The sequence below is a fragment of the Macaca thibetana genome, chromosome 14 (genome assembly GCF_024542745.1).
Source record: "Macaca thibetana thibetana isolate TM-01 chromosome 14, ASM2454274v1, whole genome shotgun sequence".
Taxonomy (NCBI): Eukaryota; Metazoa; Chordata; class Mammalia; order Primates; family Cercopithecidae; genus Macaca; species Macaca thibetana.
Window position 1 is genome coordinate 15,264,327 of NC_065591.1, and position 12,524 is coordinate 15,276,850.

General features: G+C 42.8%; 4 protein-coding genes across 4 annotated transcripts in view; 2 read left to right on the forward strand and 2 right to left on the reverse strand.

The window, feature by feature from the left end:
• The window catches only part of MED19 (mediator complex subunit 19), a 751,866-nt gene that overhangs the window by 427,975 nt on the left and 311,367 nt on the right, over positions 1 to 12,524 (forward strand). The gene's annotated exons all lie outside the window — the stretch shown is intronic.
• The window catches only part of UBE2L6 (ubiquitin conjugating enzyme E2 L6), a 622,645-nt gene that overhangs the window by 135,455 nt on the left and 474,666 nt on the right, over positions 1 to 12,524 (forward strand). The gene's annotated exons all lie outside the window — the stretch shown is intronic.
• Positions 1 to 12,524, reverse strand: part of LOC126936107 (olfactory receptor 9Q1) — a 125,312-nt gene that overhangs the window by 106,813 nt on the left and 5,975 nt on the right. The window lies entirely within an intron of this gene.
• On the reverse strand, positions 10,076 to 11,065 carry LOC126936128 (olfactory receptor 6Q1). The gene has a single exon (XM_050758578.1). The coding sequence runs from the start codon at positions 11,046 to 11,048 to the stop codon at positions 10,095 to 10,097; it is 954 nt and encodes a 317-aa protein (XP_050614535.1). The 5' UTR covers positions 11,049 to 11,065; the 3' UTR covers positions 10,076 to 10,094.

Sequence of the window (12,524 nt, forward strand, 5' to 3'; positions counted from 1 at the left end):
AGTGGACGTTAGATCCCCAGAATTGGTGGTTGCCATGGGATGGGGGATGGAGGATGAAGGAGATGGGGAAATATTGGTGCAAACTCCCTTTTCTGCTATTTAAGCTGTTCCCAAAAAGAATGATGACAGGGTTTTGATAGTCACATAATCCAAGAGTGTCTCAGCCATGAAGAGTTTAGAATACACTGAAAAGACACTTCTTAGTTTATATCTGCTTTCTTTTTACTTCTTACTGTGAATTTAATATTTTTATTTATATATATATATATATATTTTTTTTTTTTTTTTTTTGAGATGGAGTTTTGCTCTGTCACCCAGGCTGGAGTGCAGTGACACGATCTCAGCTCACTGCACCCTCCGCCTCCTGGGTTCAAGCAATTCTTCTGTCTCAGCCTCCCAAGTAGCTGGGACCACAGGCATGTGCCACCATGCCCAGCTAATTTCTTTTTTTTTTTTTTGGAGAGATGGGCCAGGCTGGTCTCGAACTCCTGACCTCGGCCTGCTAAAGGGTTAGGATTACAGCTGTGAGCCACCATGCCCGGCCTAATTGATATATTGAAATAATTGTTCATATTCATGAGATACAGTGTGATATTTCGGTACACGTATACAATATGTAACGATCAAATCAGGGTAATTCACAAATCCTTATCTGCTTTTAGTCAAAACACATTTTTTTATCAGCCACACTTCTTTGTGTCTTCAGGCAGGACTGAGTTTTCTATCCTAGGTACCAATCCTATCTGGCACAAAGAAGGATGCTAAGTAATTTGTATGGATGGATTGTAAAAAATTGGATAGGTTTCTATTCATAAGACCAGCCTATCTGTGAATCAGTCTTAGGCAAGGCCTAATGTTTCAGATTGCCATTATCTTGACTTTCACTTCCCTACCCTGGTCCATATAGATTAACACAAACTTGGAACATGAGAAAACAGAACTCTTTTCATAAAGTGTGCAGAGATAAGATGCCTCCCTCCAAGGCACCAACAAGCATAGATATGGGAGAACTGTCCAGTGATGTGGAGGAAAGGCTCCTAATGTGAGACAGAGTCTCGCTCTGTCACCAGGCTGGGGTGCAGTGGTGAGATCTTGGCTCACACAACCTCCACCTTCTGGGTTCAAGTGATTCTCTTGGCTCAGCCTCCTGAGTAGCTGGGATATTACAGGTGCCCACCACCACGCCTGGCTAATTTTTTTTTTCTATCATTAGTAGAGATGGGGTTTCACCATGTTGGCCAGGCTGGTCTTGAACTCCTGACCTTGTGATCTGCTTGCCTCAGCTTCCCAAAGTGCTGGGATTACCAGTGTGAGCCACTGCGCCCAGCTACTCCTAATCAATTTCTTTACTGTTATCTTCCATCCCTCTCTCAGGTGCTCCATTATGCCTGAAAGGTTAACTTCGCCACCAAAGCCCAAGAAGAGGTTTTCTTCACCAAAGATGGGGAAGTGCTGACAACGTTTGATGTTAAAAACATCTATGTTCTCCCAGACCTGTCAGGAAGGACAGCCATTGTTGGACACTTTGACTTCAGAGCACCTTCTGGAAAAGATATTCTGTTCGATGACAGCGCAATTGTCTGGGCAGAAGGACTCTTAAAGATTAGAGCTGACAGCACCCTAAGAACCAAGACCACACAGCACCTCTCACATTTCAAGCTCCAGGAGTATTTGTCATATTGAACTCACTTAGGATACTGGGTCAAAAAGGGGTGGATTATTGACTTACACAACTCTGAGGCTGTTCAGAAAATAAAACCTTCCAAACTCCCTGTCTCCCAAAATTAGGAACCTTGCTAAAGGCAAAGATAACTCATGAGCCAATGGGAAAGTAAATTACATACAGTTGCCAATTCAGGTTTATCCTGAGATAGTCAACTCCAGACACCTGGAGATGTTACTGCTTTAGCCTTGCAGACTTATGTCAAGAAATAGGCAATCGATGCTGAGCTTTTTTAAGCAGTGGAAAATAACCCATGGAATCCCATTAGTCATTTTCCAGACCCCTAAGTATCTAAGATCACCAGAGGGAGAAATTCTTTTTTTTTTTTTTTTTTTTAATTTTTTTTTAAGATGGAGATTCGCTCTTGTTGCCCAGGCTGGAATGCAATGGCATGATCTCGGCTCACTGCAACCTCTGCCTTCCAGGTTCAAGTGATTCTCCTGCCTCAGCCTCCAGAGTAGCTGGGATTACAGGCACCCATGACCACGCCCAGCTAATTTTTTGTATTTTTAGTAGAGATGGGGTTTCACCATGTTGGCCAGGCCGGTCTCAAACTCCTGACTTCAGACGATCCACCCACCTCAGCCTCCCAAAGTGCTGGAGTTACAGGTGTCAGCCACCACGTCTGGCCAGGAAATTCTAATTTAAGTGCAGTTACATCTCAACTATCATCACGCCTCCTGCAGTTTCCTCTAACTCGTGTAGGCAGGGTTAAACACTCCCTTCACTGAGCAGCTATAGCATTTTTCACCTACCTCTATGAAAAGAGTAAGAAAATGACTGTAACTGGTATAATATGTTCTATCTCTTTTCTCTGTGATTTCAAACTTGTTCCCACCGGTCTCACCTTAGTCAGGCATATGGTTTTTTATTCCCACGACTATCACACCTCAAAGTCCAAATCATCCCACCCTGAGAGGAGGGAACAAAGTTGCTGAAGAACAAGGCAGCTGAAATTAGCATCATCGCCCCGCAGGCAAGGGGCTGACCCCGCCTGTTGAGATCTTCACTCAGTACTGTTTCAGGTATCTCACAGCCCAGGTACTTACCTTCTCACTCGCTTCTCCTTCCCCAGACCACAGAATCCCTGTATCAGACCTTTCTAAGGAAACTCATTCTGCAAGCACGATCTGAATCTCAGTTGCTCCCAACTTGGAGTGATTTTGCCTCTCACGGGACAATGGCAATGTATGGAGACAATTTTGGTTGTCACAACTTGAGGGAGTGAGTGCTGCTGGCATCCGGTGGGCAGGGGCCAAGGTTGCTGCTAAATGCCCAAAGATGCACAGGACAGTTCTCCATAACAAAGAATTATCCAGCCCCAGTGTCAGTAGTGCTGAGGTTTAGACACCCTGGACTCAAGGAACCCTTGAGTGGTGCTGAGGCTTAGCTAGTGTCTGTAGTCTTTGTTTCTGATTCACTGTGGATGGCCCAGTTCTGTTGGGGCTGGGCGAAAATTAGTCCCTTAAATATAAACAAACGGATTTGACGAGCCCAGGGTGAAAGACAAACTCTTCAGTTAACACTCCAGAATATGATCCCAGCTCACTAGCATTTGTTGTGCACTCACAATGCTGGTCACTGTGATATGGACTTCACTTGCCTCATCTTATTTAATCCCCACACCATCTTCAAAATACATATTATTACGACCAGGCACGGTGGCTCATGTCTGTGATCCCAGCACTTTGGGAGGCCAAGACAGGTGGATCATTTGAGGTCAGGAGTTTGAGAGCAGCCTGGCCAACATGGTGAAACCCTGTCTCTACTAAAAATACAAAAATTGGCCCAGCGGTAGTGGCATGCACCTGTAATCCCAGCTACTCGGGAGGCTGAGGCAGGAGAATCACTTGAACCCGGGAGGCGGAGGTTGCAGTGAGCCAAGATCATGCCACTGCACTCCAGCCTTGGTGACAGAGTGAGGTCCTGTCTCAAAAAAAAAAAAAAAAAATACATATTAATTCTACAACTTGAGTATCCCTTATCCGAATTGCTTGGGACCAGAAGTGTTTTGGATTTCAGATTTTTTTCAGATTTTGAAATATTTGCATATGCATAAGGAGATATCTTAGGGATAGGATCAAGGCTAAATACAAAATTCATTTATGTTTCATATACCCCTTATGCACATAGTCTGAAGGTAATTTTTTACAATATTTTTAACTATGTTGTGCATGAAACAAAGTTTTTGTATGTCAAGTCAGGTGTGGAATTTTCCACATGTTGACATGTTGACACTCAAAAAGTTTTGGAGGCATCATGTTGACACTCAAAAAGTTTTGGATTTTGGAGCATTCCAGATTTCAGATTTTCAAATTAGGGGTGCCCCATCTACATCTCCATTTTATTGAAGAGGCACCTGAAGCTTAGAGAGGTTAAGCCCAAGACACCCAAACCAGCAAGGGCAGAACCAGAATTCCAGCCAGCAAGATGTCTTGTTTTCCCACCACACTCAAAATCCCGAAGAGCTTATTCTTACCCATCACTGTTTCCCTAACACTCTGTACAGTACCTGATCTATGGAACACATTTTTAATTATCTGAGTAAGAAATGAAGGAAGAGGAAAATGAAAGAAGAAAAGGAAAAAGTGATAAAGAGGGGTTTAATAAGGGAAGGAGTAAGAGAAAGGAAGAGAGAGAGGGTCCCAGTAAGTGAAAACGATGAGGCTTATTCCTCCACGACCTGAGTGCACAGATGTTGCTCAATTCCCCCTGCAGTCTCCCCAGCACTCTCTCCCCTCCACTCTCTCCCCTCTTGTGTGTAGGTCCCTTCCTCTGTCTGCAGCAAAAAATGTCCTGAGGAAACCAAGAAGTCAACCTATTTGAGAAGTCAAAATGCTGCTACAAAATCCTTCCCTGCCCCAGAGGAGAAATCGCAATGTCACCAGGTAAGGAGGGAGGCTGGTTCTTGGTCAGAGTGTAGCCAGCCAACAGCCAGAGTAGGCTTCAGATGAAAGCTGTATACACATCAAGGAAATTCCTTCAATGGAAAAGTCCAGGGAAGTGAGGATCAAAAAGAAGATATCAATGTGACCTTCCCAGATGCTGCATTAAAGCCATTTGAGGCTATTACATTCATTCTTTATCAACCATGAGTTTGTTCAAATCCGTACTTAGTTTAACATTTGGCATATGGTAGGCATTTCATAAATGTTTAAAAAGAATTATCCTAATGACATAATCCTTATTTTACTAAGGTGTCATTCCTTCAACGGATATCAACTGGCACCAACCATATACAACCACTGTGCTAGGTGCAAGGGTACCAACAACAAATAAGGCATGGCCCTGGACCCACATACCTCAGGATATATTAAGAGAATAATACTGTACCCCTACACCTAGCACAGCTCATCTCTCAATAAAGAAACTAGACTATAAAGTGAAGTCAATACTGTAATAAATAAATATTCAAGCATTGAGCCATGAAAGTATGTTGGAACAATTAATTCTAACAAAGAATAGGCAGGGAGACTTTTCTATGCAGGGGGTGGCATATGACACAGGCCTTAAACAACAAGCAAGGTTTCAAAGGCAATGAAGCGTAATAAGGATATTCCAAGCCAAGGAGGAAGTTGTTATAGTAAAGGCATGAAAGCAATAAGGAGCTGAGAGTGGTTTCAGCATCGATTGTGATGCAAGATACAGGAAGCAGGTGGTCAGATCACAGAGGACCTTACCTGCTGGACTCAGGAGCATGGGCTGTATTCTATAGAAAATAGGGAGGAGCCTCTGAATTATTTCAGTATAAAGGCAATGTGTATTTCAGTGTGTGTCTGGGGGAAATGAATAGACAAATAGACAAAGGAGGGAGATTGGAGCAGGAAGACCAGGTTCAGAATCCAGGTACTTGTTGAAGCCACAGCTTTGGACGAAGTCTCTTCAAAACTCTCCCTGGGAAAGTAGAGACTTTGGGAATACCTTTTGCCCTTTTGAAGAGAAAATTTCCACTGAATGAAGCTGAGAAGGAACCACCAGGTGCTGAAGAGAGGATGACAGAAATGAGAAATCCTTGAACTTGGAGACTAAGAAGACATGGAATCAAGGTATCTAGGACCCTACAAATACATCCAAATCAAGGAGAGATCAAATAAGAATAAATGACTATTCCAGGGCTCAGGCCACAAAATACATCCTTAAAATCACTATGGAATAAAAAACTGTTAAGTTTTATCAATGTTGTTATTTAGAGAAGGGTAGAACGATTAAAAAAGAGAATCTGTGTACATACTAAGCACTCCATAAATATTCCTTAAACTAAATCAGCTGATGCAAGAATAAATCTGTAAATTAATTCGCTGTGGCTATGAATTACAACATTACCACAATGGTTGGTCAATTTAAAGGAATCCTAGATAGGAGCTGGAGCTTCCACAGGTGGTTGTCTCAGTGTTATTTCATGATAGTCTGATGCATGATAAGCAGCTGCTGTCAGGATTTCTGCCATCTGTGTCTTTGGCCCTAAATCCGAGGACATCAAGCAATCTGGAAGGCCCATCAAATTGAGACTGAAATATACCAAGCCTGCTGGAAAAGCCATCACAAGTCGTAGAACTGCTTGACCATGGAAAAATTTCCAAAAGTTTCCCCACTCTGTTGACTGACCCAGTTTCTCTTTCTCCTTTTAGATAGTGTTGCATGTCATTAGTGTTGCGTGTCAGAAGTGCTCTGACAACCAGTGGCCCAATGTGCAGAAGAGAAAGTGCATCCCCAAAACCCTTGACTTCTTGTTCTATCATGAGCCCCTTGACACGGCGTTGGCTGTATGCACAGCCCTGCTCTTCCTCCTTGCCCTGGCCATCTTAGGCATCTTCATCTGACACCACCACACTCCTATCATCTGAGCCAACAACTGCCAGCTCAGCTACCTCCTGCTGTCCTCCTTGGCCCTCAGCTTCCTCTGCCCCTTCAAGTTCATTGGCCACCCAGACCCCATCACCTGTGCTGTGCACCAGGCAGCCTTTGGGGTCACCTTCACGGTCTGCATGTCCACTGTGCTGGCCAAGACCATTGTGGTGGTGGCAGCCTTCCATGCCACCCAGCCAGACACCCAGCTTAGGAGGTAGGCGGGGCCAGTCCTCCCCAGCACCATCCTCACTGCCTGTTCCCTGACCCAGGCAGCTTTGTGTGCACTCTGGGTGACCAGATGGCCCCCACAGACTTGAAACTCTAAAGAACCTGGGCCCACAGTGACTGTAAAGTGTGATAAAGGCTCCTTGGAACTGTTCTATGCCATGCTGGGCTACTTGAGTTTGCTAGATCTGGTCAGCTTGCTGGTGACCTTCCCCACCTGCCAGCTGCCTGACACCTTCAGTGAAGCAAAGCATCTCACTCTCAGCACGTTGTCTGCTCCTGTGTCGGGGTGTCCCTCATACCTGCCCACATGCATGCCCATAGCAAAGACACCACGGCCGTGGAGGTCTTTTTCATCTTGGCATCAGGAGGAGGACTCATGTCCTCCCTCTTCCTTCCCAAATGCTACATCATCCTTCTCCATCCTGAAAAGAACACAAAAGACTAAATGTTTGGCTGGCATTATCTCAAGTGGGAAAAACTGAAGTGAACCATGAAGGGTGTGGCTTTCTCAGGGATGCCTCCCTGAACTCCCCACCAGGAGGGCGAACCTTCTTCTGAGCCCCATCACACAGGTCTGAACTCCTCCCTGTCCCTGAGCTGCTTCTATTTTATATTTCATTCTATCAAGGGGAGGGGAGACATGTTTGCAAATAATATTGTCCTTGATAGAAGCATCTGGTCTAATTCATTCTATGGCCTCTCAGCACCCAGCCAGCACCTCATACAGTGAGGAGACAGAATACGTGATTGGTAAATGAATGAATTAACTTATGCAAAATTAGCATTGGAAGAGGTCTTTGAGAGGAGACAGGTAGAGTCGTTGAGTGGAGCCAGACAGACCTGGTTCATGTCCTCCTGCTGTCATAGCTGTATAAACCTGGACATGTTACCTTACCTCTCCAAGCCTCAGTTTGCTCCAAAGTAAAATGAGACTAAGACTTTATCTTCGGGTTGTTGAGATGATAAAACAAGAAACTGTATGAAACGTCTCAGCATATGATAAACACTCAAAAGGTAGATATTTAAAGTCACCCAGCAAGACTCCATCTCAAAAAAAAAAACAAAAACAAAAACAAGTGCTCAGCTGGATTTGGCCAGCAGAACTTTCTCAGCCAATATCCTAGGGGATGTTGATCCTGCAAGATGGAATGAACTTGCGTCCTTAAAGCTGAACAGAGCCACCCACCAGCCTGGAATACTCACTGTGGATACTTGCCAGAAAAAGAAAATCTTCATTCTTTAAGCTACACTATAGTTAAGTCTCTCTTGTTATAGACACTTAGCATTTTACTTTACCTAATATATAGTCCATAACTCCAGACTATTCAGACCAGAGCCCCCTTCCATAGTCCTCACCCCTGTCCTTTTATTTTTTTTTAATTTCCATTTTTATTTTAGATTCAGGGGGTACATGTGCAGATTTGTCACAAGGATATATTGTGGGATGCTGAGGTTTGGATTCTGTTCATTCTGTCACCTAGATAGGAACATAGTACCCAATAGGCAGTTTTTCAGCCATTGCCCCCTCCCTCTCTCCCTCCTTTTGTGCACCTGTAGTCCCAGCTACTCAGGAGGCCAAAGTGACATAATATCTCTTATTCCCCAATATCTCTTATTCCCATCTTTATGTTCATGTGTACCCAAGATTTAGCTCGTACTTACAAGTGAGAAAATAAAATATTTGATTTTCAGTTTCTGCATTAATTTGCTTAGGATAATGGCCTCCCACTACATCCATGTTGCTGCATATAATACAATTTCATTCTTTTTTATGGCTGCATAGTATTCCATGGTGTATATGTATTGCGTTTTCTTTATCCAATCTACCATTGATGGACACCTAGGTTGATTCCATCTCTTTGTTACTGTGAATAGTGTCATGATGAACATATAAGTGCATGTGTCATTTTGATAGAACGATTATTTTACTTTGGGTATATACCTAGTAATGGGATTGCTGGTTTGAATAGTAGTTCTATTTTTCATTCTTTGAGAAATCTTCAAACTGCTTTCCACATGGCTGAACTAATTTACACTCCCATCAACAATGCACAAGCATTCCCTTTTCTCTGCAACCTCCCCAACATCTGTTATTTTTTAACTTTTTGATAATAGCCATTCTAACTGGCGTGAGATGGTATCTCATTATGTTTTCATTTGCACTTCTCTGATGATTAATGATGATGAGAATTTTTTCATGTTTGTTTACAGCTTGGATATCTTCTTTTGATAAGTGTCTGTTCATGTCCTCTGCCCACTTTTTAATGGGATTAATTTTTTTTTCTTGTTGATTTAAGTCCCTTATAGATTCTGGATATTAAACCTTTGTCAGATGTATAGTTTGTAGATATTTTCTTTGTTAGTTTACCTGTTTGTCTTGTCAACAGTTTATTTTACTGTGCAGAAGCTATTTAATTAAGTCCTACTTGTCAATTTTTGTTTTTCATTGCAATTGCTTTTGAGAACTTAGTAATAAATTCTTTCCCAAGACCAATGTCCGGAAGGGTATTTCCTAGGTCTTCTTCCAGGATTTTTTTATATTTTGAGGTCTTACATTTAAGTCTTTAATCCATCTTAATTTTTGAATATGACAATAAGTAGAGGTTCAGTTTCAATCTTCTGCATATGGCCAGCCAGTTTTCCCAGCACCGTTTATTGAGTAGGGAATCTTTTCTCCATTGCTTACTTTTGTCAACTTTTTCAAAGATCAGTTGGTAGCAATGCGCAGCTTTATTTCTGGGTTCTCTATTCTGTCCCATTGGTCTATGTGTCAGTTTTTGTTCTAGTACCATGCTGTTCTGGTTACTGTAGCCTTATAGTATAGTTTTAAGTTAGATAATATGCCTCCAGATTTATTTTTTTGTTTTCATTGTTGTTGTTGTTGTTTTTGCTTAGGATTGCTTTGGCAATTTGGGCTCCTTTTTTGCTTTCATATGAATTTTATAATAGTTTTTTCTAATTCTGTGAAAAATGACTTTGATAGTTTAATAGGAATAGCATTGAATCTGTGGATTGCTTTGGGCAGTATGACCATTTTAATGACATTGATTCTTCCAATCTGTGAGCATGGAATGTTTTTTCATTTGTTTGTGTCATCTCTGATATTTTTAGCATTGTTTTGTTGTTCCCCTTATAAATATCTTTCACTTCCTTGGTTAGTTGTATTCCTAGGTATTGTATTTTTTGTGGCTGTTATAAATGGAACTGCATTCTTGATGTGGACTCAGCTTAAATATTATTGACCAACCTGTTTTTAAATATCCAAGGCAAGGAAACTGGGTTCCCACCTGCCTCCTCACTGTGCCTTCCAAAACTTGAGAGAAAAGACTCGACCCAGAGCTCCCTTCACTTCCTTGTTCCTAAGACTGTAGATGAGAGGATTGAGCATGGGCGTGACGATAGAGTAGAAGACAGATACCACCTTGTTGAAGTTGATGGAGGAAGTCACCTTGGTCCGGACATACATAAAGAAAAGAGTGCCATAGAAGAGGCTCACCACAGTCAGGTGAGCTGCACAGGTAGAGAAGGCCTTCCAGCGCTCAGCAACTGAGCGGATGTGCAGCAGTGTCCAGACAATGTTGCCGTAGGACACAGCAATGACCGTAGAGGAGGCCAGTAGCACAGCCAGAGACACCAGGAAATCCACAGTCTCCTTCCAAGTGACATCTGAGCACGACAAGGCTAGCAAGGGTGAGGCATCACAGAAGAAGTGGTCGATGACATTTGGGCCACAAAATGTTAGCTGAGACATGAGGTAGATTGGCAAGATGGGTGTGAGGAAGCCTACCAGCCAACAAGCAGCTGCCAGACGGATGCAGGTGCCCCAGGACACCAAAGCCCCATAGTGGAGAGGCATGCAAATGGCCACATAACGATCATAGGCCATAGCAGCCAGTAGGAAACACTCAGTTGCCCCAAGGAAGGTGAAGATGAAGAGCTGGGACAGGCAGCCAGCATAAGAAATATTCTTGCCACCATCCACCCCAATAAAAACAGCCAGCATCTTGGGCACTGTAACAGAAGTGTACCAGACTTCAAGGCAAGACAAGTGTGTCAGGAAGAAATACATGGGTCTCCATAGTCGGTGGTCCAAGCCCACCACTAAAATGATGGCCAAATTCTCTACCAAGGTGAACAGGTACATGGTGAGGAAGAGTATGAAGAAGAGGAGGTGTGTTTCATGAATGCCAGCAAAGCCCATCATGACAAATTCAGTTACCTGGGTCCAGTTTTTGGTATATGGCTGCATCTGTGGCAGTGAGAGCTCAGCAAACTCATAGCCTCATAGACAATGAAAGCTCAAAGAGAACCTGTGAGGTTGGAAGATGTTGTACTAAAATGCCTTTCACTTCAGAAGAAAAACATGATGTAAAGACCCTGTTCTTACCCTCAAAGAATTTACAGTACATGAGGGACATGAGAAAACAAATAATATCAGTACAAAATGAAATGCACTGGCTAAGAATAAGACAGGGTACTATGGGCAGAAATAGCGGGGAAGCTCAACCAGTCTTGAGAAATCTTCCTGGAGAGAAGACTGTCTAAAGCTGAACCTGAAAAGGAAGTATAAGTTAGTGAGACAAAAGGTAGAGATAGAGAGAAGACATAACAAGTATAAAGTTCCAGACACCAGACAGGAGACTGTGCATTTGGGAAACTTCAAGTAGAGACAGTTTACCATAGAATTCAACAGCTTGATTTCCCAAGCAAGCATACCTGGCTTCAAATAAAAGAGAACCTCACAGAGTTGTTGTGAAAATGTAAGTTAAATAATTCCTGTAAAGCACTTAGCATCATGTTTGAGTCAATAAATGTCAAGGGGGAAATCTACATGTTGACTTCTCCTGGAATAATAGAGAGAGAAAAAATGACTGTTTCTGAGCCTGAGGAGTAGGCTGGGGCACCATGAAGGGCCAGCAACCAAATTAAGGGAAAGGAAAAAGCTGAGCTTCAGTCTAAAGGCCACAGGGAGCCTTTAAGAATTATAAGCAGAGAAGCAATGCTATTCTTTTTACCCCTTAGAAGGGGCAGGTTTGGAGGGGAACAAGGTAAGAGGCAGAAGCTGTGCACGGTGGCTCACGCATGTAATCCCAGCACTTTGGGAGTCCAAGGCAGGCGGATCACCTGAGGTTGGGTGTTCAAGATCAGCCTGGCCAACATGGTGAAACCCTGTCTCTACTAAAAGTACAAAAGTTAGCCCAGTGTAGTGGTGGGCACCTGTAATTCCAGCTACTCGAGAGGCTGAGGCAGGAGAATCACCTGAATCGGGGGGCAGAGGTTGCAGTGAGCTGAGATCATGCCACTGCACTCTAGCCTGGGTGACAGAACGAGACTCCATGTCAAAAAAAAAAAAAAAAGGAGGAGGCAGGAAGGAAGGCTGGGTTAGGAGGTTGTTGCAAGTATAGCATGGAGTGAGGGTGACTTTAACTGCGGAAATGCCAGTAGGAGAGTGAACGTGACTGTTAAAAGACAGAATCAACATAATTGGGTTTGGATCCATACTGGGTTTGAATTTAAGCTTCAATATCAACTTGAAATATATGATTCGTGAATCCCATTCACTCATGGTCATATATTTCAAGTTGATATTGGAGCTAAATAATCCCATTTTTTAAAAAACAGATAATACAAAAGAGTTCCCAAGAGATTACTTCCTATCTCATTTTAGAATTAAATGAGAAAATATAATATCTCCATTTTTGTGCCAGTTTTAAAATACAGCCCC

Bases quoted from the DNA above. Each gene is read 5' to 3' on its own strand.
- LOC126936128 (XM_050758578.1), bottom strand. From the start codon at position 11,048: ATGCAGCCATATACCAAAAACTGGACCCAGGTAACTGAATTTGTCATG.